Raw genomic sequence first — 25,625 nt, 5'->3', positions numbered from 1 at the left:
AGAGGTGGAATCATACAGTGATTTTACTTTTCTCAGCCAACAAAATTCAGTCAACACTTAGCATGCACAATGGTGATAGTTACTTTTTCTCACATGCAGCAAAGGTCAAAATTGTTTCAAATTGCTAAAGGACAACAAAAGCTTCAACTTCTCCAGTCTATCTAAAATAGAGCTTTGCCTAAGACCATAAAACAACTTTGTGTTTTATCAAAACATGTTTTATATAATATTAAGTTTGGCCCAAAATGGAAATGAATTAAAATATTTCCTGCTAGTATCTTTAAGCCCAAAAGAATTGCCCACAACATTGTATACTGGTAGACCAAATACAAATATTCCCCAAGGATATATGTATAGTACACACTATATTAAAACTCTGACCATCAGAGCTTAACATCAGATTTGTTTCACTCCCACAAGAATTACCTATAATCAAGAACCCAGCTGGATGGGGCTCTAAATCACAGATATAACTCCATATTACTTCTTTGTTCAGATACTTTGTTTGTGAAATTCATTATTCCCCGCCCCACCTAAAAATACACTTACTGTCCAGAGAAGTTTTTGGTACTGAATCATAAAACGCATGACATTTGCCGTTCCAGCTGCCATAACAAACTCGCTTTGTTCAATAGTCTTTGAGCCAAACCCATGAAACGTGAAAAGGTTTGGGGCCATCACCATTGCAACATTCTTTAACGTCATTTTATTTTTGTCTCGATGATCAATTACCCTTTGGAGGAATTCAAGCAGTACCTGAAATAAGAGCAGAACTTACAGCTCAACTCTGCATGTGAAAAGTGAAACGTGCAGAATTGAATATGATACATACAAGTGAAACATGATGTTACATATTTTTTGAAAAAGCTCTTAAGTCCTAATACAGCCACATTAAAAACAAATAATAATATGAATGTGTGTATATATTCATTCAGAGGACTGTAATGCAAGTTTTGTTTCCTTCATGTAATGAAATAAAACGTTCTTCTTATTATCATAGATAATAACATTTTCAAAAGTAATTCATGTGACTTTGAAGCACTGCACAGCCAGTTTTTTTTCAAAACTCTTACTGTGTAGGTGCATAAATAGCATCCCACAGATACTTGTGAAGACATTACTGTTGGCTTTTCTTAAATTGAAGGTGAACACAGTAGTGCCAGCTGTCATGGTTATGGAAACATGGTGTGGCTAGTTCTGTAAGGTAAACATTGTGAATGACAGGCAATTTTCAACTAATTCAGTTCCAGATATTTGTAGATCAGCTCAGGAGCCCTCTTGACTGTCCTCCTTACAAACTCAAAAAGAAAGTCTTGTTTGAACAGTAAGACCTAGTAGGGTTTTTTGCCTGTAACAGATAATCTTTTTCATCCTACACACATCCTGCATTTGTTTTTGATCGTAGCAGTTTTAAGAGTAAGTGTATTCTGAAAAAAGATTATTAGCTTTGTTACAAAAGGACAAGCACAAATTGGAAGACTCCACATAATGTGCTATAAATAGCAACAGGAAGTAAATTTTTAGTCTATTGAGAGTAGAAACAAACAGCACAGAGAAAAGTAGGGAACAAAAATCAAGAGCTAAACCCACTTCATAAAAGCAAACTCACATCCATAATATTCTGTTTATTTTTTGCATTGGAAATAATGATTGCTGCTGAAAAAAAAAGGAGCAAAACTTCTAAGAGAAAAGGTTGCTCGCTGGGAGATTATTACTGCAATCTCCTGGAAAAATTTCAAGTCACATTCTTAAAAGCCATTTGGGAGGAATTAGGGTCCTAAGGGCATTTTTTTTTAAAGTTATGTGAAATATATATAAATAAAAAAAAAAAGAATCACTAGTTTCAGCACTAACTTTGAACTGAAAAAAAAAGAATGTTAAAAAGACAGCAGCATTCATAACAGTGGGTTCATAAAAACAGACAAAATATTTCTGCAGGAAAATAGTATTAACAGTTCTAACCTTCAGAGTATCTCTGTTTGCTTCAGGTAGAAGGATAACCAAAAGATTCAAAGCTTGCAGCTGCTGTTTCCTCGTTGGAAGATCTGCCATTGAAGCACAGGAACCTCAGTATTTTGAAATTGTTATTTGTACTTTTCAAAAAGCATAAGTTCTTAGTGGAAACCTCTTACGAAATGGTGAATGCATACACATGGCTAATTGTCATAGTATGAGAAAGGACTGGCAGATCCTGGTTTTCTGATACTCATTTCCAAATGTTCTTTTAGGATTCAGTTGCTGTATGACTCAGCAGTCTTCTGGCAATGTTTTCTAGATGCCTCGTGATTTTTATTTTGCAGTGTTACAAGAAGAAATAGTCAGCTAACGGTTCCTCCCTTTTTGAGCCTGTGCCCCAGCATATGAAAGGGTATATTCAAAACTGCTTTCACAGTTTCTCTGACTGCCTTCACAGTTGCATGGTCTCCCAAGTCACAGAATGAATATCACATGTTACTGAATAAGGCGGGTCTTCAGCGACATAAGCAGCAGTAGCTGCAGTGGCAGTGGGGATAAAGCCAAGAGCAGAGAAGCTTAACACTTATCTACAGCAGTAAATGCTGTACCAAATGATGCAAGCTATAATTAAAGAAAGCTAACGTTAGTTCTGCCTTTTACCAATTGCTCAGTGGTGCATCACTGACCTAAGATGCATAGTGAGTGCATCCCTACACTCCTCCACCTCCTAGAAGAGCTCCTACATTATGGCAGTGTTGGGCAGCAGGAAGCCCCAACTCCCTCATACTTGTCACTTATGATAAACTTCCTCCTGTTGTGCTTTAGAGGATGTGCTCTGGCAAGTCTTCTCAGCAGACTCCTAATGAATCAGGCCATACATAAAACAAGTGAAGAACGAGGTACCTGCACTTGACATAGTTTTATCACATTATTTCAAAATTCAACAGGGCTATTCTCACGCCTCCTCCTGGGATTCCAACTGAATTGCTATTTCAAATATATTTCACCCAAATCAATTTGGGAGACACCGCCAAAATAATAAAGTTCACTGATGAAATTAGTGAAAAAAACCAAAAAAAAACCCCAAACCCTTACTACTTTATACCATGATAAAAATGAAGGATCTATATAGGTATAGCCATTTAAAACACGAAGTAGTGAGAGCAGTGCATCTACCTGCTTTAGAAAGACGAACATAAAAAGTAAGGCTTAAATTCAGTTTCAAAACATTGTATGTCAATATCTTCCGAAAGCAGTGAGAATCAACATTTTCCTAGGAAAGTAAGCAAAAATATAATTGCAAAACCTTTAAATTCATTACTTAAATTGGAGGGTTCTGTCTGCTCACCTAAATAACAACTGAATTTCAGTTGCTTACATTACTTAAATTAACCAATTAAATTGTTTAAATTATGTTGTTTAAATATTTACTTCTAACCACACTTCTTAGTCACAGTATCATGAAAAACACAGATTACTGTCACAAAGATGATGTCCTCTTTCTCTACCACCTAATTTTATTACACGTAACCAACAAGACAGGCAGACAATTTAAACAACGGGAGGCTATGAAGTACTGTGTCTGTTTTGAATCAAATCCTTTCAATGTAGAAAGTAGTTTGGATCCTGGCACCTGAGTATTTCTGGGTAAATAAAACCACATAACCCTTCAGACAGATCAGGAGCGAGACACAGAAACCCTCTTGGCTCCAATCACTATCCAGTATGGAACAATCTTGTGAAGTCATTTGCTGGCAGCACCATCTGAAAGCATTCTGGCCAGTTTTAGCGTGCCACTCAGTACTGCAGAATCAAGAACACGTGTAGCAGGACAAAACACCAGCCTTCTACTCCCACCAACCTAAAGGCATTGAAAGGCAGCTCACAACCACGAGACTGACATAGGCCACAGTTTTTAAAAATATTCATCTGTCTGCCTGTCCATGGGAATTCTCTGGCCCTGAGATTAGCTCAGTTGGTTAGAGCATGGTGTTAATAATGCCAAGGTCATGGGTGTGAGCCCTGTATGGGCCATTCACCTAAGAGCTGGACTTCATGATCTTTGTGGATCTCCCCCAACTCAGAATATTTTGTGATTCTATGAAAGCGTCTCTTAGAAATGAGCCATTGCTCTGACTGTAGACAAGTGGAATAGAACTTGCATGCCTGTGTTGACTGGGGAGTTAAGCATGTGGGTTGTCACCCCTGATTCATTATCCCCAAGCCACTCTCTTTCAATTACAGCTGGTATGTTTGCTGTCTTTGTGACCAGTTGGCAAGGTGGGCATTTGCACTGGAACTTGCTGATCTCAAGGGACCACGGATGCTCAGCAGTTCTGACCATTCTGCTTTAACTTCTTCCATTGTAAATGGCTAAAAGACCCTAAACAGTATAAATTATAATTTGTTACATTTTCTGCAGAGCTACTTACCTTTGCTGTTGTTTTCTTTTGAAGCAAACACTATTTATAAACTGATACTGTCATACACGATTTCCTTACAACCCTTCTACACCTTCTAATGACTATCAGAAACATCAGAAAGTCGCAGTGTGCTTTGATTGTATGTGTTCACTATTAAAATTGTTGTTACACGAAAAATGCTATTTGTACATTAGTAAAAATATGGCCAGTCTTTTCTCAGGAGATCTCACATTGTTGTTACTCAATTTGTTTCTCAGTTTCACATATTATTAGTGAAAATACTGCCACAGCATAGAGGCCCTTATCTGCACGGGTATCAATTCTTTCAGCTGAGACAGAAAGGACACTACTCACTCTGGACATCTTGGAACGCTTTGAGATATTCTACAGTGAGGAGTGGCTGAGGCAGTTCACGGATGAAGAGTTTTAAAAGACTTGCTGCATCATGCTGCTTTACGTTTTCCCAGTTGAAAGTCCCTTCATAAAACTTTGCTTCCAGTTCTTGGCAAAGAGTCTGAAAGGCAGGAGATACGGAGGGCACCAGTAACACTTGGCTGATGGAAGTCACACATCACACATGCAGAAGCAATACTTTGAAACGAGGGGGGAAAAGGACATCTGAAACATCACTTAACTCCAGCTGCCACTGATCTTTTGCTACAAAAATGATAAACTGGGGATCAGAAGTACTGCAAGCAAACATGTAGTAATAGGCAGCAGTCAAATCATATAGGAAGAATCTCAAGGACCTGCCTCAGGGTCATATGGAATATAGAATAAAAAACAGATAACACACTCAAGCACATAAGGGTCATGACTTCCCCTCCTTCCAATATGTCTGATATATATACCAATTCTGAAACTTCTACCAAAAATATTGCTGTAATGTATGAATGGACATTTTAATTAAAAAAATATGGCAATTATGTGTGTTGGCACACAGTTTCCTATCAAAATACACAGTAAGGTGAGGCTGGTTCTCCTTCTAAAACACAGGGAACAGATGTGACTGAATAGCTGGGGGTCTTGCCATCTATAGGGAACTCCATGTTGCTGGGCACATACAGCTTTGCCTAACACAGCACGTGTCAAATGTGCCCTCCATGGAAGGGGACTGTACTGCGAATCACGAGGTTATGCAGCAGAATAAGCAGTACTGAAAGTCTCAGTGGTACATCCTAACTGTTGGGAAAGGGTGAAATACTGCTGGCAGAAGACATTACCATATACCTGCCCTGCTCTCATGGCAGTGCTACAACTGGGCTTTCAGAGATGTACAAATGGGAACACGCTGCAAAGACCAAGTCCTTCTTTGTCTATTGCTAGGCATTAGTCCAGGCCTCACATCCACTTCATTTATTATTTCCTAGACTGGCAGAGTGGGAAGTAGCCTCCATATAGGGGCAGGGGCCCTGAGGCACCTTTTACAGGTCCTCCCTTCTTCTAGCCTCAGTTACTCTGGACAGAAAAGGAGGACAGAGACACAGGCTTGTTTTGTAAAGTATGTGCTATGGAAAAATATGGCCATAATTATTAATCTGGACAAGAAGGGCACATTGGAGAGAGGATACTAGATACATTTTTAAGATACCATTCTTATTAAATTTAACTTTGTCAAAATGGAAAATGGATCTATTTCCAAAGAAAATGTGAACACTTAGGTTGATGCAAAAGTTGGATGTTCTCAAGTGTCCTCAAGAGAGATGTTCTGTCTTCACTGACTATGCTGGGAGTTCAAAGGTGCAATGATTGTAACTCAGATGTCTAAAGTCAAGTGGGTATGATTTCCTGATCATCAAAAAAAGCAAGCTTTAGAAACAGAGATGAAAATTCTCCCCCTGAGACTCATCAGCTCCTCCATCCACATTCAGACCAAATCACTGCACCAAATGCAGTATTAGACATACAGATAAAATGAATCGTTTTAGATGAGAGGCAAGAGCAGAAATTTCAGCTGTGTCCTAGAGATCCAGAGCTTAAAGTGCGTGTATTTAAGTATAGGTATATCCAATGCATTTTTTAATACTAACACAAAAAAACTATAGAATATGATAGTAAAATATTTTTCTGTGTCTTTGTATAAAACTACATAACGAGGAAAATACTTTCTTTTTCTAAGGAAAACAAAGAAAAAAATCAATCCTTTAGTATGATAAATTCTTTGTTTTTCTTAAAATTTTCAATTTTGGATAAGTAAAAGAACTTAACATTTTTGCTAACAAAACAACTACTTGATTTAAAGAAACAATTAAAAAAATTAATGAAAGCCAAATAGTGAATGATCCCCTCACTGGAAAATCATACTAAGCTAATAAAATCAAAGAATAAACAAATAAACAATTAAATATACAAAATCACTCAGAAATCATTCCAGTTTGTGGAACTGATTAGAAGTGGAAAATAAAGAACTGAGGAAAACTGAAAAAAATTAGTATCTTAGTTACTGGTAAATAAAGAAAACCGATTTCCATAATATTCCTTTCTTTCAGATGTATCTAATGAACCAGCTGCTGGACCAAGTTCTACACAACAGAGGCTGGCAGATGTCTTTGGACAGCTGAATCCACTTAAATGGTCCTTTCTGTTTGGAATTTAAGGCCAGTTCAGACCATCTTTTTAACACATTGACTCTTGGCAAGAATCATACTGTGCACTTATTTTCCTGCGTTAAGGCAAATACTGGGGAAGAGTCTGCATGTAATTGGCACTCACTTGGCAAGTGTTGGTGTGCACAGACGTGCCTAACAATATTGCACTTCGTGAGCCGAGTGGTTATATTGCTGCTCGTAAAAATAAATGTGAGAGTGCTTCAGTGCATGCTGCCTGCCTTGCCCTACAACATAGGTTAAGTCTAGCTATTAAAATAGGCTCAAAATGCCAGAGAAAAGCCTCCTCCTGGGGTAGAAAGACTGTGTAGGAACTGTTCACATGATTAAGCCAGTTCAGGGAAAAAGCAAAAGGCTGCAAAGCTTCTGCCAAGAATTAATGATATTTTGGCACAATTGAATTTGAAATGTATCTTGAACTCTCTCCTTCAAATTTGGACGCCAGTCTTTTCCCCAAGACTAACAGGATGAAACCATCAGCTCTCTGGCTAATATAACTCAGTCTTCTTTGTAAAGAGATTTTGTTTCTGTTTTTGAAGATTTTCATAAAAATGTGAAGTTAGAATATATTTGTATGACAAAATAAAATCAGAAAATACAGATATATTATGGGGGATGTTAAGAATCTGTGCAATGTTTTACCTTTACTCTTGTTGCAACTCCTGGTATTCTTAGAAGTCCTTCTGTTTCCAGAGTTGTCTCTTCTATCTGGGCAATCAGCTGCCAAACACAAACCAAACTGCATGAACGAAGATTCTGGTTAAAAATTACTGGAAGACAGTTCTGATATATTGGAGCCCTTATGCTTGTATCTCTGTATATACATGTGTATGCATGCATTTGTGCACACAGATATGTAACAAGTGGAGGAACAGTTTGTAAATGGATTACAGTTGTTGTAGAAGAAAACTTTAATATGGTTCTTACCTTTTTTATGAGTTTGTCTGTTTTATTAAAAAAGAAAACTGTATGTTTTTTACCTCCTTCAAGTCTTCTCTGAAGACAGAAGAATTTTTTCCAAAAATTACTCTGCCTTCAAAATCAAATCTCAATTACTACCCTTGTAAAATGTCTCCAAATCAAAACAATTAAGGTAACATTAGAGATGCAGTATTAATTTTCTCACAAATACTCTTCTTTAGGACTTTACTCAAGAAGAACTAAGAATTTCTAGGCTTTAAAGAAACCTCTGATCTGCAAATTCTGATGTTCTAACAAACTCAACACTTTCCAATCCTACACGTCTAATTTGCAAAAATTCTCTAAAAGTACTTCAAACAGGTACCATAAATTCTTTTTCTCTAAAAGATATGCCTAGAAGCATTCACTGAAGGATGGATTTAAGAGTATACAAAAGAAATCTGTAAATGTCAAAAGCTGATGACATCATTTTAGCACAAATAGTTCTCACGATGTTTAACTAGGGCAGTGCCTTTGTTACATGACTTCTTGTGCCAGCTCTTGAGTAAGAAAAGTTATGCAACACAGTTGTCCTTTCTCCTGTTACAGCATTCAAAGGGGGGTTTACCTAGCACCGTATTTATGTAGCAGAGAAATTCCATAAAAAAGATCAGACAGAAAAAAACGCAAAGTTCGAGAACAGCACTGAAAGTGTCGTGCCGGTGTATTCTCCAGGGTTAAAAAAACAAGTGCTAACTGGCCCTATCCAACTCTCACTGTATCTGGCTTACACCAGATCAGTGGCTGCCACTCCCATCTGTTGAGCACGAAGACGCTCTGGGCGTTTTGTGATTTGCCACCATCACAACATCTCGGGGAGGCGAGGTCTGGTGGCACTGCTGGTGACCATGACTCCTTCACACACAGTGAGCCTCCCCTTGGCCCACACCAAGAAGTGGCCACTGGCAACCACCAACCTCCTGCCTGTGGGAAATCCCCTCTTCACCTCTATCAGGCCTGCTTTGCATGGCTTCATTAGCAGGTCAGAGACCTGAATTACTGTCAACAGAAACTTCTGATGGAGATACATGGATTGCTATTACCCTTAGATTTTCCAGTCAGAAACCCCCTAGGTTATATTATGTCATTATTTTTAACTGAAATTCCTCAATTAAATAAAAATTAAGTGCATTTTTGGTTTTAATTAAGCAGCATTCCTATTAGCTTGCTTTGTTTCATTTTAGTGATGAACAAGGTACATTTAAAAAGAAGAATGCACGAAAATGTTCTTTCTTGGACTTTATATAAATCTCCCATTCATGGAAAACATTTGCTGCAGAGAACAGGCAGAAGAAATGGGAAACTTTTTTATTTTCATATTCTCATTTAAAGTAAAACTGTATTCCAAATGACATCTGCACCTTGCAAAACAAATCACATCTATAAGCTATTAATGTTTACGTAGAATTTTCTTCCTGCAGAACTATGCTTATGACAGTGCTAGGATAGTACAGTGATCAATCACTTTTTTCAATTTGATTTCTTATTTTCTAGATAGCCTCCTTTCCAGAAATGCATTTTTATGATCCTGAGGAAGTAATTTCTGGCATGAATGACACAGCAATAGTTTTCAGAGAATGATGCAAAACTACTTTGAGTTTTCTGTTTCTCAAAAAATAAAAAGTACATCCACAAACGTACTAAAACAGTGATGAGATAGCACTGAATTTCTGCCAGTGTTAGGACAGCTCCACACACTGTGGTCTCTTTTCTTCTTATGAAATGAGACCTGCCATGCATGGGCAGTAAATCCGGGGTCTCTATTATCTTTCCCTTTATCTTTCCCATTACTACAAGATGATATTGGGCAAAGCATACCCCCATGTACTAAGGCAACAAGTCTTCTGGAAAAGGACTCTGCTAACACCAGAGGCAGTTATCCAGCATGATTCCCACCCCTATAACACCTGTCTTGTGGCCCAAATAATTTCTGAAAGGAGAAAACCACTTCCTAGAAATACAGGTGCAGCCTAGGGGATCAAGAATTTCTACAGAATTTCAAGTAGTCCCTCTGGGAACCAAAAAAACAAAACAAAACAAAACAAATGAACAAAAAATTAAAAAATAAAAATAAAAATAATTAAAAAAAGAAAAGGCAGCCTTAGTGATGATGGAAGTTACACCACCTTTATGAAATGGAATTTGGCTGCAGTAGCTTCCTACACTGACTTTTAGTTTTCACAGGCTTTTAGTAAACTTGACTAAATCATGATGATCAGTTGTAATAAAAAATGAAATTTATTACTTTGTCTCAAAATATGTCTGATAGAAAGCAAAGTATAACATTTACTGAATTAGTAAGTAAATTTGCAAATAAAATTTACAATAACTTCAATAGATTAGAGTATTATACTGAAAACTGCTACAGGAAGCAAATAAATCCAGGACAAAAGGTTATGTTTGTCATCTGCAGGCATGTAACAAGTTAACTTGTTCATGCCTATTTACCTTTTGAAAAATCAGTGGGATCTTGGTTCCTGGAACCTTCTTCTGATCCTGTTCCAGTAAAATTGACAGCGGGACACCAAACAAGCCTGAGTCTGAAGAATAAAGCAAAAGAAATGGATATATTATTCACATCTGTTCCAGTACATGTAATAATGGCATAAACCCATATTTCTGAAGCAGTAAGTCTATTCAATACATTCAGAGCTATTGACCTTTTGTTCAAAGTGTTTTAATGTCTTTGTCAATCAAGTTATTACACAAAGAATTCTGGCTAAAAGGATTCATTCATCTCTTCCTTGGGAATCTTCTGTTTTGACTTCAAATTGCCATCCACATATTCTGCAGCACACTGAAGCAAACTGCATAAATGAACCATCTGCATGGTTCTGGTTCGCAGAATGGGTGTGATGATGACCCTGTAATGCAGATCTTCATTACTCAATGCAAGTTATTATAGTTAAGATGCAAATGGAAAGGGTAAAATATCCAGAACTTGGCTACTAATATGGGACAAACACAACTATCACTGAGAGTTACTGTGAGCACTTTGCTCTATGAGGCTTTTGAAATAGGAGCTTTTCAACTTCCATGTTCTTGAATTATACAACACCGGTAGAAGAGCAAGACAACTGACTCAGCAAAGGTTTGTTTCATTATTTTTGTGGGTTTTTTAAGAAAAGCAAAAGTACAGCTAATTCTTGCTAAGAAAAAAGCCTTTACAATAGTGCTAAGGCAATGCAAATTAAAGAGGAAAAAAAGAAAAAGAAGAAATCTAGTGCCAGTTAATCTAGTCCTGATGCAAAACCACCCTCATTCTTCAAGTAAATGGGACTCTCATGTATTTATGGCCCAGAAGTAAATGACCATTAAAAGAGAGCTATACTAGTAACAACTAACCCAAAGTCTGCTGACATGCAACTTCTCTGTCAGAAGTACTGATAATTGCTGTATGTGCAATTTTTCTGAAACAGCATATAACGCTACATATAGTTAAAAACTGCTGCTTGGTATGATGCCATGCCAATACTGCACACAGAACAGCTGTAATTACTAAAAAAAAATTGTCAGCCCTTGAAGAAATGTTATATACATCAAAGAAAGATCAGTTTCAATGACAAATCAAAAAGTTCTTGTATCTCTGTGGGCATAAAAAGTCTACCTATAAAATACAACGGACTCACACATACAGTCAATATCCATACCTCATAACATTATCTTGAAGATCTTGTCAATAATAAAAGTAAAAACAAACTACAGAAAGCCAACAGAAAGGCAGGGCTGGGCACAGAACAGCATTACCCAAAAGAACTATGTTCTCATCATCTTTTACATACCAAGGCACAGAGGGGAACGGCCAATAGACCCACCACTGTATGAATCAGTTGGCCCAAGAACACTTTAAGGGTGATGAGGTGAGGGTCAGGTAGAGCAAGAAGGCATTGAACATAGTATATTGTAAAAGCAGATTTGCTTGGGAGAAAAGGTGACAGGTCATTGTCTATTTCCTACACATTTCCATGAGTCTAGCCCACCTTTTTTAACTTTTAAAAAATCTTTTCATCAATTCGACGTTTTATGAATGCCTGCCATTCAGACAATAATGAAATTCAATCAATAAATTCTGTAAGAAGAAGAAGCAGTTAAAATCAAGACCCAAAATACATGAGACGAAAGTGTTTTGTGTCTGATTATTAATGACACCACAAGCTGTCTTCTGCAAGAAGAAAATTCATTTAAGGGATAAAGTTCTTGTAGATGTTTCTATGTATGCCTTTTGCATTTAAAAAGCTATTTTCTACTACTGTAGAGCGAAGAGTGTATTCTGAAGAATCTATTGTACCTTGCTGTATATCTTTCAATGCTCTCTGTTGCTTTCAATTATTTAAACTGAGCTATTGCACTATCACATTCACTGAACCTTGACAACAGAGTTATGGCCAAAGCAGGCTTGTGATTAACTGGTAACACATTTCAAGCTCTTGTAAAGCATTTAGCAGAAGCCAAAAATACGAAAACCAAACACAGCACTGAAAACCTCTAGCATCTTGAAATTGGTTTCCATGTTTTCTGTGTTCCCAAGAAAAGCACTGTGATTATGCATATGCTCCAATCGCTTGCAGAGCAAAATGACGTATTGCAGCTGTTGCAGATGCAGAGTTGCATCCTCTGCTACAGCTTAAATCTTCCACTTAATATGATGCCATTCACCATAAAAGCTGCATTATAGCCTAATTCTGGTTGGGCAAGGCCTACATGACACAAGAACATTTGTGCCAGACAGAATAGGAAAGTAGGTGACAAAGGCTCCCAGCATCTCCTGCCAAGGGCAATGAAAGCAAAAGTCAGGTAGACTCACAGAATGACAGAATTATTAGGATTGGAAAAGACAGTTAAGACCATTGAGTTCAACTGTGGAAGTAGTCCAATACCTACCTTCAGGAAAGTTGAAAAAGAATACCCACAAACAGCACATTCCCAAAGAGCTCTTTGGGAATAAATCAGCACATACAAACTTCTGTAAAGCAGTTCTTGCTGCAGAGCAAGCTACTAAGATCCTTACCCTTTTTCACTCCTTATCTGCTTAGTGACTGACTTGAGTTTTAACTTTAAACAATAAACAAGGGTCCAGTAGCTGGAGAGACTACATCAGTGAACTTGTTTAGAGTGTGCCTTGAGTTAAGATGTAAAATTAAATGCTGCTCAGGACCTGTATTACTGTTCATATACTAAATATAAATTCTGTGATTCTCTGAATCAGAGAAAACAAGCATCTGTTTTGTTGGACTAAAACAGATGCATTTGGTTCAGAACACAAAACATCGACTCACCTTTGGTTTTGATTTTTACAGCTTTTTGTTGCTTGAATTCTGTTCCAAGTATGTCATAGAGAGCAGTTAATTCAATCAGTGCTAAAGAATAGACTTTCTTCATGTCCTGAGGGGCCAGGTCACCAATCTTTGTGGTACCTGTTTTGTCCTTCGGCAGTCTGAAATTCTAAAAGCAGAGATTTGCAGCAGGGTGAATAATCCAAGTCATGACAAATTACTTAGCTCAAAGGCTATGCTTCCTTCAGGGCACAACCTTTCATCATGAAGCCTGCTGTTACTGACTAAATCACAGGAGAATCACTCAAATAGGTTGAAAAGCTGATGATTTTAAAATGATAGGAAGATTCAGGTTCCTGGCGACTTCTGGAGGTCATCTAATTCAACCGCCTGGTCAAAGCAAGGCTAAATTCAAAGTCTCATTGGGTTGTTTGTTGTGTTTCAAATGAGTTTTGAAAACTCATAAGAAGTCCTGTGGGCACCTGATTCACTGCTAAATGCTCTCATGGGGACTTTCTTTACTTTGCAAAACAAAGTTTCTCCACTAGTCCCTTGTGTCCATTACCTCTTGTCCTTTCACCTGGCACCTCCAAGGAAAGTCTGGTTTTGTCATGCCACCTACCCACTCCTCAAAATTCTGCATCCTTTTTCAATTTATAGTGGTGGAAATGTCTGTCCATGAACAATCCCATGCATGTACAAATGGAAGATAAATTCCTCTGCACTTGTGCACACAAAATAAAATATTTGGCTGCCATATAAATAATAATAAAAGGGTTCTCTTCTTAGAGAAGGGAGATGCTTAATCACAGCTCATTTCTACTGTGCTAAATGCTCAGAGGCTGCAGCCAGAGATCAATATAAAAAATTTAGTTGAAAAGGTGAGGGAGAGGGACTTCCCAGCTCACTGAGCTTTCTAACTCCATCTCTCACCAGCAGGCTTCTAAGTAAGACTCTTGCCTGTGCCTGATATTAGCAGTGTGCATGACTCAGAGCAGAAAGGTTGGCAAGACTTTCTTGTAATTGGAAAGACATATTATACTCCAGAATTATTTTCTTATCCTATACAAACTCAGCAATAGCACAGATGATTGGTGGTTATGGTACATGACTAAAAGGGCAGATACCAAAACATAAACGTAATTCACAAATCATAATTACGTAGCTGTTTCCCACCTTGAGCTTTCATTGACTTGCACAAACATGTCTGTTTAAAAATAGATGCCAAGGACAAAGGTGCAAGCAATAAATACAAACTGTAGAATTAAATAGGTAACTCCCTTCATTTTCCTATCATTTTGTCGCTCCTTTTATCACTGAAGAAGAAGTCCCATAGCCAAGCCTTTGAGCAATCCTTCACAAGCCTAGCTAGAAGTAGAGCTAATGTATATATTAAGCATATATACATACACACAGAAGTTAAAGTAGAGCTTTCATCTCCTTGTTATAGGCTGCATTAGAGAAACGTGACTCAAACACTTTAGAATCCATTTATAAGTATCCATTAGCGTCTGGTTAATAATGTTTAAACTAGGATACATTGGGTAATTACTACCTGAAGAACTGCACATGTCCTTATCTAAATTAAGTGTTTGAAGAACAGTGAAACATTACTTCAGAAACTGTGTTTACTCAGAGATGTTTGCATACAATGTTAGGGGAAAAAAATCCACAACAAAACAAACCAGAGGATTTTCTACACAATCGGTAGTTAACAGGTCATACATAACTGCACCTTCATGAACTGTTAGGCTGAGAGATTTCTGAGGATCAACACCAAAATCCCTTGGAGGATTTTCTTTTGTATTTATATGGATTCATTCAGAAAGAGCCAATTTTTATTAAGAATTCAAACTAATCCTTAATTTTCTGCCATATCATTTCCTAGACCATTCTGTTCTTCATTTTCATCTCTCGCCTACCTGCACTGGATAACTGCACAAGGTTTCCACAGGCATCCACCAACCCTTTTTAATTGACAACAGAGCTTTTTATTACAGAGAAAAACAATCTCTCCCCAGATAACAGGAAAAAAGGGCTGTAAACAAATGAAGCAAGGACACAGTTTGTGTACAACTACCACTAAAGCCATTACTCCAGCTTAATATTACCAGTTCATAATTGCTTACATATAGAGTGCATTTTGTTATACAATGATATAAGCAGGCATCAAAGTAGTTATTTCCATGTTATTGAGAATATAATTTCCAAAAAATTAGTTATCTTGAGAAGCTCTGTCTCCACAAAACTGAATCTGGTAACATTCCTCTAAATCTATTTCACTCACTATCAGATAAATACTGCCCAAATGGTACCTCTAATAAAAACAAATAGTTAAAAATGGGAAACACCTACCGGGAGAAGAGTGTCACCCCCTCCACCCTTGCACATATTGCCTACTGAGTTGTCTTTGAGATTAGCTGCCTGTTCTGCAAAAGGTATCTCCAAATTGATGTCAGTGTCTGAAGGTGGCATGACTTCAAGCGAGCTCTTCTGCTCATCTGTTCCAAGATTGAACTTTGGACCTGAAAACACCATAAAAAAAAATCCCATAAATGAACAACAGCACCAGTAAGCATCATTCAGTGTATAAGAGTAAGTTTTAAGAAGTAATTATTGTGTAAGGGATGAACTTTCTGTTTGCAAATTCACTGTTTTCTGCAATTTTTAAAAATTGAGTTGAAATTGAATTTGAAAATTTAGCTTCTGACAAGTGTTCAGCTTTTGTAGGTTTTCTTCAATAATTTTGTCAAGGCATGGTGTTTTCCCCTATTTATATGTCAGGAAAAGATAGAGCAATCCACCTCAAACAAACATCAGACTTCTAGAATCTTGCAGAGCCAAAGAGCTTTGACTTCAGATGTTTCTTGCCATCAAACACTTTCTAGACTCAAAGACTGTAACATCCTGCAACCACATCATCAAATATTTCTGCTCTTAAAATTTCAAAAGCAAAAGAGAACGTGTCCTCTATGACCCAAAGCATTAACATCTGGGAGTAACAGGGATTACACAGATCATATCTTTGTTCCATCATTCCTGTCCTCACCTCAGCCTGAGAAGCCTAGATTCTTCAAAACTGTTTGGGCATGTTTCCATGATACAGGGAAGGACTAAGTACACAACAATGGCCTTACTTCTTTTTCTTTGTTCCTTAAAGGAATGAAACACTGGACAAACTTAGAACATTTTTTGTTAAAAAAAAAAATAAAGAAGGAACAAAAGGGAGAGGCAGTTCTGCTTTTAGAAAAAGAAGCTGCCCAATTTCACAGTAAATCAACCGTTGCTTTTCAGTCTGAATTAAAACATATCATGAAAGAAGCAATAAGAAAATTATATTCTAAATAACACTATTTAATACAAAGCATCAAAGGCAATTTAGCTTAAGAAACATTTCCAAATTTTGCCTGTTGTGTGTGTTACTCATTATTTGTTTTTTCCAGTGTGGCTTCTGCTCACTTTCCATAGATCCCAAATTACCTAGGGCATACGCTAAAGATTAAGCTGATCCTGAAACCAGAGCTGCTCCTTTTGGTAAAGAGACACATGAGTCCTCAGTAAGCAAACACATCCGAGGTCAAATTCATCCCTGACTCCAATCTTTGGCCTCCCTGTGTGTATCTGTATATATCATGTAAACTGTTTAATGCATCTGAACCGAATGAAAACAGTTCCCCTGTCCCCCAAAGACTTTTGTCATGCTAATGTGGCCTATACGTGACCTACATACTTCCTACCAGCCTAGGAGGGATCTGGTGTTAACAAACAAAAAGGCAGTAGCTCCTATTTCAGTGCTCTGGTCATACCAAGGTGCTGTGTAAAGCAGATGTCTTGGTAATGCTGTGCTCATTTTAAAGGTCTGGAAATGCTGCTGTTGTGGGGAGTTTCCTCTTGGTTGTATAGCCTTGCTCCTATTGTTGCGCATTTCTTAACCAGGCAGCAGCTGCAAGAGGAAGTAGCTTTGATGTTCTGCCAACCTGCCAACTACATGCAATAGTTCATGGGGGAAATGTAAATGTGATACATAAAATGTAAATACTGTCTATGAGGATGAGGAAACCACATCTTGCATGAGTTTCGTACCCTTTCCCTGGTTCACAGAGCTATTTTAAGTTCACATAAAATGATGGGAATTCTTCAGGAATTAAACAAGGAAACACCGCAAGTGTCAACCTTGCCATTTCCTAGTTTTGCCAGAGAATCTAGGGTATACCCCAATGGAGCTATGCTGATGGATGTTCATTTATAATTGGAAAGGTAGAGCAATTTTTTTTTACTAATAAAGCATTTCTCTAAAATGGCAGTTCATAGATGATTATAAATAGAAAATAAAAAACTTTTTAATCATTTCACTGACACTACCACTTCAGCTATAGGTTCCTCACTTATCACATAAAATGAAAAGCAAAAATAAACCCTTCAATTAAAAAACACAACCACAGTTCAGTCTTCTTCCCTACCAAGAAGCAAATATCACTGCTCTTTACCCTCCTATTACACATGGTACACACAATTCTTTTATCCATTTTCTAGATCGTTATGTTTTGAAATTGCCCTTATACAAAGGTTTTATCCATCGTTCTTCCCTTGGAGCTAATCCTGTGTTCAGAAAGACAACTGCAGTCTCACAGTAAACTGGTATTTGCTGCTACCCTATTTAAGATAATGAATATTTAGCTTTTTAACTGTTTTATTCTTTCCTTTTTATTTCTTGAGAGGTCTCAACCACACGTGGTCATTTTTTCTTTTGTATCTGTTGAACATATTGCTAGCTTTGCAGGCCTTTAGTGAGTGTCATGGATTGTTAAAATGATAATGTCTTTTAACAGTTTAACACACGACTCTGAGTTTTCTTTTGTTTCCTGTACACATACTCCATACCTATTTGAAACATAGGCACTTAAAGCCAATGAGCGTCCTTCCTAAAAACCTCAGATATGCAGCTATAAACAAAAAAATCTAAGGAGCTCATTAAACTGTTCTGTTTGAGCAGGACGAGGCAGCAAAGAATAAAAATGTAGTGGTTTTGTATTATTCTATGAGTTTGCATACATTATTTGGTCAAGAAACAATGTGTGTCGGACTGGTAAGAAAGGAGAAGTGAACACAGGTTCACACAGCTCAGGTATGCTCTAAGGGCAAACAACTAACATCTTCAGCCTGGCAGAAGCACTTGGGAATGCAGCATTCAATTATCAAATTAGGAACAGAGTCATCACCTTTGGATTACAGCCAAAAAGAATGTTTGCCATAGCAGTTTTAAGATATCTCAATGTAAGCTTTTTTAATAATGTCTGAGATGATGTTCACATTTTTTCAGGTAAAACTGGGACTATTTCTCTGTCAAAGAGGTTTTCCATTTTAAGATAACATCTTTGGATTTGGATTTCATAAATATTTAGTACCTCTGAAACATCAGGCACTGTTTAGCTTTTGCCTTAGATTCATTCACTGCTTGTATAACACTAATTTGCTCATCATTCTGGAGGAAAGATCACAGCACAGCACTGAAACAGGTGCGGTGCTTTTAACACCACCAAACTTCCATGGTTTGACTGCAAATTGAACTGATTTTTCCTTCCTGCTCCAATCCAGGGAGCAGAGCCCATTTCAGCATGTTGACAAGAGCAGAAGTGTATCAGGATGTAAGCAGGCTGCATTTGCCATCCACATCACAATCTGTGCTGAGAAGAGCTAGCATATGGGATTTGCCTCTCAGAACTTCCCATTTCTGAAGGGTTCATCAGGGCCACTGGGAAAAAAAGAACCAGATGTGATAAAAACTCTGTAATAATTGCTTGGTAATTTTCCAGCTCTGAATCCTACAGTGAAGTTTATTGACACAAGCACCAAGCATCTTCCTTCCCTTGTGCTGAACCAGCCGTCTGGCAGTCCTCCCAGTTTTTTACTATTCTTACTGGAGTGAGTTTTGCTGAGAAGGAAGGAAGTAAATACACACTTCTGGAAACACACAGTATTGGTGCTATTCAGGACTGGTTCATATTAATCTCTCCCACTTCAATTTCCATGCACATCCTGTATTGTTCATTGCTGTTTTCTGAGTCTAAGCCTAAAGTAAAATTTTTTCCAAAACACTACTGATCAGTATTCTAGATCTGGAGCAGAATTTTATTTGGTAGTTTAATTACAGATAACTAACTTGCAGTAGGGAGCTTGATCTGCCTGTTGTAAGTGGCTATAGGGTTCAGTCTAAAACCTATGTGCTATCCAGCCCCCCAGAAGAACAGAAAACCCCAACATATAAACAAAGCAGAATAACAATGCAGTATCTTAAAGTTTAAATGGCTGTCAATAAATGTCCTGATCTCTACAGTGGTGGGTATGGTGGTGTAACAGACATAGTGCAACCTCTACTTTGAAGAAACGCTAAGATGACGCAGGACAGCCACCTTTTCGTCACTGGATCTGAAGAACGGCAGAAAGCTCTGTCAAAGTCTTTCATCAAAATTCATGCTCTCAAAAGAGAAATTACAGAATCAGCTAAGGACCTCTGTGATGCTTTATCCTGGCAGTGAGAGGAAGGTCTGTTCCATGGGTACTGCACCCTTCTTGTGTGATTACATGCCATTGAACACAACCCAGTCCTACACACAGAGAATGGTTTTTCCTTTCCATTTTCCTTAAGAAGGTAAGTAACTTTTCTTCTTCCATTACAAAATTTTCTTTTAATTTGAGCTGAAAATATATAGCCAGTTCTCACTGGTTTTTGATGTTTATAGTTCATTTGAGTTTATTCTCTTGTATGAACAGATAGCTTATGTATAGTGCTTCAGTTCCTGTACTGTATACCAGAGATAGACCAGAAGAGAGAAATCAAAGATCAGGAAAGACTTAAGCATAAGCTGTGAGAGGAGACTTCTCCCAGATAGCTCAATTACAAGATGATCCCCGGTAATAAACCAGGTTTCTCAGATGGTTCAAAGGACACTCTCTACAGCCACACATAAAATTTTACACCCCAATGGTGCAGTCCAGAACAGGTTTCTCATCAGAATTTAATTTTATTTTACTGAAAAGTTACTTGAAATATGGACCCATGTAGAAGCTTGTGTAGTTTAAAGCCTACCAAAAAAAAGGAAAAAAAAATAAAGAAGAAAGTCATTTGGCATTACCTTTTGTTCCGTCGTGTGTTTCAGTTTTGTTTTCACTTGTTCTCACAGTTGAGGGTTCACTTCCATCACAGACCTAAGAAAGAAACAATAAATATGTATGCCTATAAAAACCAAATGCATGATTGTAGAAACTCGTTCGACACTGTGTAGGATTAAACTACACCCTCCTGCAATACAGGGGTATGCAGAAGTGTTTCAGCAGAAAACCCTTTGCCAAAGTCTAAGGGGATCTGAAATCTAGGTAATTAAAAAAGAAGTAATTAAGTCAATTCCTCCTCTTCCTAGAAGACTAAGTGGGTGAAAGACTTAATTTTCCAGAGCAACAAAGAATTAGAAAATGCAGTCTTTGACCTGAAGCCATAGTTTGCACTAGAAAGGATATGGAAAGGGAATCTGGAGGAGACATTTTGACTCACTTGACATTTTGGCTTCACTGAATGACTCCAAATTCCTTTCTCTTGCAAAGTCTTACATAGTCACCTGCCCTACAGAGCAATCCCATCCCTTTTGCAGGGCAGCCTGACATTAATATCTCTGCTTTCAGCTTAGATTTCCAATAGCAAAACCAGGACACTGTGAAGAGACTTCAAAAAAGGAAAGGATTTGAACCATCCTCTCCTTTCTACAATGCAGACCTACCCAGTCTCAAGATGTGTCAGATTCCATGAACTGGATGGCTCCTACTATAGATAAAAATATTTCAGAACATGTAGAAAATCTATGCCTATATATATGGGTATATATATACCCACATACATTTTTACCCCTGCATTTTTTTTGCCTTTTTGGCAACTCAAATTAACAATAAATGTTTAGCACTCTCTATTCCTAATTGCATGTTACTCAAGCAATTTATAACTCCATACTAAGAAGAAAAATTCAAGTTTTAAAGATTTCTTCTGCCAGCATGATCTGTATATTCACTTTTTTTTTTTTCTTTAATTTGGGATTTTGAGAAGAGGAGGAAGAAGATAGCACTCCTGCCCAAAAAATTATTACTGTTTCACAAAGCAGCAGAAGCAGACTGGGAAGCTGTCAAAGTACCAAAAGCCAAGCTTCTCTTTGGGAACATGGCAGGAAATTTAGGAGAGACATCAACACAGTTGTTGTGTTGATGCAAAACATCAACACTATTGTTTTACCTTTCCTCCTGCTTTCCTCCAGATGAAGGGAGGTTACAGGATTTGTGGAGGCTATTGTTAAACTAGAATAACTTCATACAGCTGCAGGTGGCTTCAGTCCCCTTTTGTTACATAAAAAGCTTTCTGATGATGGAGAAATAACAAAGTACTGAGACAAGTTATCTAGGGAGGTTGTAAATGCTACTCCACTACAGACTTTCTGTGACAGATTATTATTGAATAACTACAAGCAATGATTTCTGAGTAATTATCTTGCTTTGGAGAAAGGAATGCCGCATAGGTTTGAGGGCCTTGTTTCAGTTTATTTCTGTTATGGAGGCAGGTTTAGAAGGGGTTTTTTTCTGTTATTTCTAAATTAAAGAAATATTTTAACTTTCTGTTTTATGTTTCTTATATGCCTACGATCATTTGTCTGTTTGCATTACTTCTCACTGATGTCTTCAATATCAAAACATGTAGTTTAAGAGACACAGAAGTCTACTGAATACTGTGACATAGGATTTTCAAACATTACAGTGTGTAGCTTCCTAAATACAGGAACATGAGTATTTATTGTGCTTTACTGAAATAACATCCTTGAAAGAGAAATTATACTGCTTTAAGCTATATGATATTTTACCTCAATTGCTCTGCTATTAGATCGTGTAATTTTTAGGTAGAGTCAATTACAAATCAGATCCTGGAAAGCTTTTATGGAGTTAATATCCCTTCTGTAACCACAGGCAAGGTAGAAGAACGAAAGTGAAGCTGGGCCTCTAGAACACACCTTTGACGTTACAAACTCCCCCCGCTACATTTCACTGCGACTGAGTTTGAAAGGAGCTGTTTCAGAAGAAGAAGCTGTTGAGGGAAGGAGGAAGTTAAATCCCCTCAAAATTCACTGTGCTTTCCACCACCACTACCACTGCACTGAATGGCAGCATCAGCAGTGACAACAAGGGGCAAAGTTGAGGTCAGGTAAACTCGCCATGCATATCCACCAGGTCATACTCTTCTTATGGATGAAGATCTCCGTGCTCTGTGGGAGCAGACAGGACGTATGCCCTTCTCCACAGAAAAGGAATTCCAATCATAGTCTCCATTTCCCTCCTTTCCCTTTCCTACATATGGGAGAGGAACTCTGTTCAACATCCCATGAGAGGAAACTGGGACCTTTCAGGACCTGTCAGAGCAACTTCCCATACACAGTTTAACAACACACAAAGGCCTTGGGTGTTAGCATGGGGTTTAAGTCCTCAGGTGATAGGCATAAAGACCTAGCCAAAACTGCGGAGGTTAGGTTGATGTCCTTTTTTTTTCCCCTTTTTGTTTTTTTAAACAAAAACAAAAAACATACAAAAACACAAGACCAAACCAAAACCAAACCAAACAAACAAACCCACAAAACAAACAAAAACCCACACAAAAGAAAAAAAAAAATCAAACCAGGAGTACTACTAAATAAGAGCTAATACCATCCAAGGGTAAAAGTGGGCTTTTGGTAGCTCTCTGGGTGATTGTTGTCATGAGTTTTGCATCTACGTGAATTCAGATTAATGTCTTGACCACGGAGTGCTTGTTTTATTCATCACCTTTAAGTTATACAAGGCCAATATACAAACTTCTTTTTACTTACTAAAATCACTTCATGCAATGTCAACTCTGGATGAACACCATTCCTGTAAATTTAGTGAAAAATTCCCTTGGAAATAAGTGAAAAATCTTATGGAAATATCCCTCTTGTATGTCACTCTCCTCTCCTCCCACCCTTGCACGTCCCTCTTCTCTCTGCCAGATTCAAACAAAACAACAGACAGGAACTTACTTTTCCCTTTGAGTCATTTTGTAGCCTGAAGATATCTCTGACATCAGGAATCTGGTGATGTTTGTTTTTTTTCCTCAGTGTTTGTGTGACAGTCTCTACTCGCTTTTCCACTGCTGCTCTCTGGGTTCGGGTCAGTGTGGATAGAAACACCATGCTTTCCTGGGAGTCGCCAGAGCTCTCTCCAAACAGATTTGACAGACCTGCCTCCTTCAGCCATTCTTCTTCCAGTTCTCCTTCTGAGCAAGTCGAAGGAAAAAAGGCAAAAAAATTGGCTTTCAAGTACTGCCAAGCACACTGGATGTTAATGACATGATACAGTTAATATCATCCCAGGGAAGGTACTAAGGGGATACACAATTAAGAATAATTACTTACACTATCATGACTTGGAAAAAAGCTATTGTTTCTGAAGAGCTTCAGAAGGTTTAATATATGATATCAAAGCTTTTAAAATAGTTAATCCAATACAGATTGCTATGTTGCAATCTTTATAATAATCTACAGCACTTCTATTAAATCATATACCATTTTATAAACATATGTAGATATAAATTTGTATGGGGAAGTCTGAAAGACTCTGATCATCACTGCCTCATTGATTTTCAGTTCAATACTCAATCTTTTTGCTCCTTTACTGACATGGTTCTGCCCAGTTTTCTTGACACATTAATCCCATATCTCTCCAACGAGCTCAATTTAATGAAGGACAAACAAGGCTACAGGAGTCACCTTAATGCTATTTTTTCATCAGTTCTTATGGCATGGTCTCCAGCCTGCTGACAGCCCACAAAACAATTTTTGTTTTATTCTTATAGCTGATAAGGTATCCTTTATTAACAGATCACTGCACACGAAAGATGAGAAAGCTATTGAATACTGTCACTGATGGCAAAACTTCTGATTCTGAAACCTGTATCTCTCTAACGATATTTTCTTTAAAACACTAAGTCCTGCCTGTAGCAGCTGAGGTTGTGCTGAATGCCAACAACCCTCTCAAATGTTCAAGCAACATTTCCGTTTATCAAAATATCTAAAAGTACTCATGTATCTAAAAATACTCCAAATCTGGCATGTCTACTTCACTACTGACTGCAGTTTCCCACTGTGCCCAGTGCACATCCAAGTAGGCACCCAAATATTAACGGCATTCAGAAAACAGACAACAGATTTTAAGTATGGATTTTGCTAGGGCTGGCCCGAGCCTCCAACAAAACTCTCTCAGATTTTATCAAGGCTGGAAAGGAGGGCTACACCCATCCTCCAGAGCAGGTGTGAGCAAGGTATAGCTCATCTGTCCCCTGCCTTGCCTTTGCATGGCCGCGTTTCAAGCAACGCCCCGCCCCTGCCCCCGCAGGCCCATCAGTCAGGTGCAGCATCCCACCCATTCACCCAAGCAACGTGCTGCACATTAGGCAAGGGGCAGGGCACAGCAAAATATGCTAGAGCTTGTAACTCAACTGTGCTGACTCACTTGGGCTTCATGCCAGAGGCAGATGCAGTAACTAAGGGGAAGAAGGCTATATTAAAAAAAAAAAATAAAATAAAAAATAGGGAAATAGGGTGCAGAGCCTAAAGGCACAGCCACACCAGTGAGCTGCGGTAATAGAAGAGGCTCATGCACTGCAGAACAAGGGGCTCTGCTTCTCCGGAGAAAGCCTCAGAGGTCTGCCAGATACCCTGCTCCCTGGGCACAAGGGCTGAGACCTTGCTGCTTTCTCCAGCGGCCACGTTGTTATGCTCTTCAGAGCACTGAAAAATTGCAGCACCATTTCAAAATGCTTAGGGAGGCAGAAGTGCAAATCCCTTTGAAAGCTCATGGAGCACACTCTTCTCACTCGTGTGGAGGCCATACCAAAATGCAAAATTCGCCATTTTAATTTACTGATACTGTAAGTCTCTTGTAAGAATGGGAGACACACAGATATTGCTCTATTAAAAAATAATTTTTGAGAGAAGACTTGAATTAAGGACATTACTCCTTTTTTTGTCAGAGAAGACAGAAAAAAAAAGCTAAAAAAGAAATTGCCCAACCCCTAAGATCATGCCCTAAGGAGTGGCCCATAATTGATGCTTCTGAGAAACAAAATAACACAACTGAACAACCACAATAGTTACAAGCGTAGAAAGTTACTCACTAAACTTAAACTGGTTAATCATTGGCTTGTCTTCTAAAGCATGGGGTTTCTATCCACAATAGCTACAACAACGAACAACATACACAGAGAGCGAAAGAGTAAGTTAGTTTAACAGTAAACGGCAAATAAAGCTTCAGTTTTTGCGATTTGCAAGAACAGGCACCTTTCCGATATTCTGCAAATACCATTCAAA

At 38.0% G+C, this 25,625-nt stretch overlaps 1 protein-coding gene across 3 annotated transcripts in view; it reads right to left on the bottom strand.

The window, feature by feature from the left end:
- The window catches only part of ARHGAP18 (Rho GTPase activating protein 18), a 96,667-nt gene that overhangs the window by 11,894 nt on the left and 59,148 nt on the right, over positions 1–25,625 (bottom strand). For 2 of the 3 annotated variants that reach the window (XM_050314733.1, XM_050314732.1), the window contains exons 3-11: positions 23,298–23,533; positions 20,352–20,424; positions 15,574–15,743; positions 13,222–13,387; positions 10,394–10,485; positions 7,628–7,705; positions 4,734–4,893; positions 1,963–2,045; positions 550–756 (exon numbers count right to left, since the gene is read on the bottom strand). In XM_050314733.1, coding sequence (XP_050170690.1) covers positions 550–756; positions 1,963–2,045; positions 4,734–4,893; positions 7,628–7,705; positions 10,394–10,485; positions 13,222–13,387; positions 15,574–15,743; positions 20,352–20,424; positions 23,298–23,533 — 1,265 coding nt within the window. Of the gene's footprint in view, positions 1–549; positions 757–1,962; positions 2,046–4,733; positions 4,894–7,627; positions 7,706–10,393; positions 10,486–13,221; positions 13,388–15,573; positions 15,744–20,351; positions 20,425–23,297; positions 23,534–25,432; positions 25,495–25,625 lie in introns of all 3 variants that reach the window. The other variant, XM_050314734.1, reaches the window with a different exon arrangement.

The sequence above is a fragment of the Myiozetetes cayanensis genome, unplaced genomic scaffold, assembly GCF_022539395.1.
Source record: "Myiozetetes cayanensis isolate MyiCay16 unplaced genomic scaffold, myiCay2020 scf2-11, whole genome shotgun sequence".
NCBI lineage: Eukaryota > Metazoa > Chordata > Aves > Passeriformes > Tyrannidae > Myiozetetes > Myiozetetes cayanensis.
The sequence above is the reverse complement of the archived record's forward strand: the minus strand, read 5'-3'. Positions and strand labels throughout refer to the sequence as shown.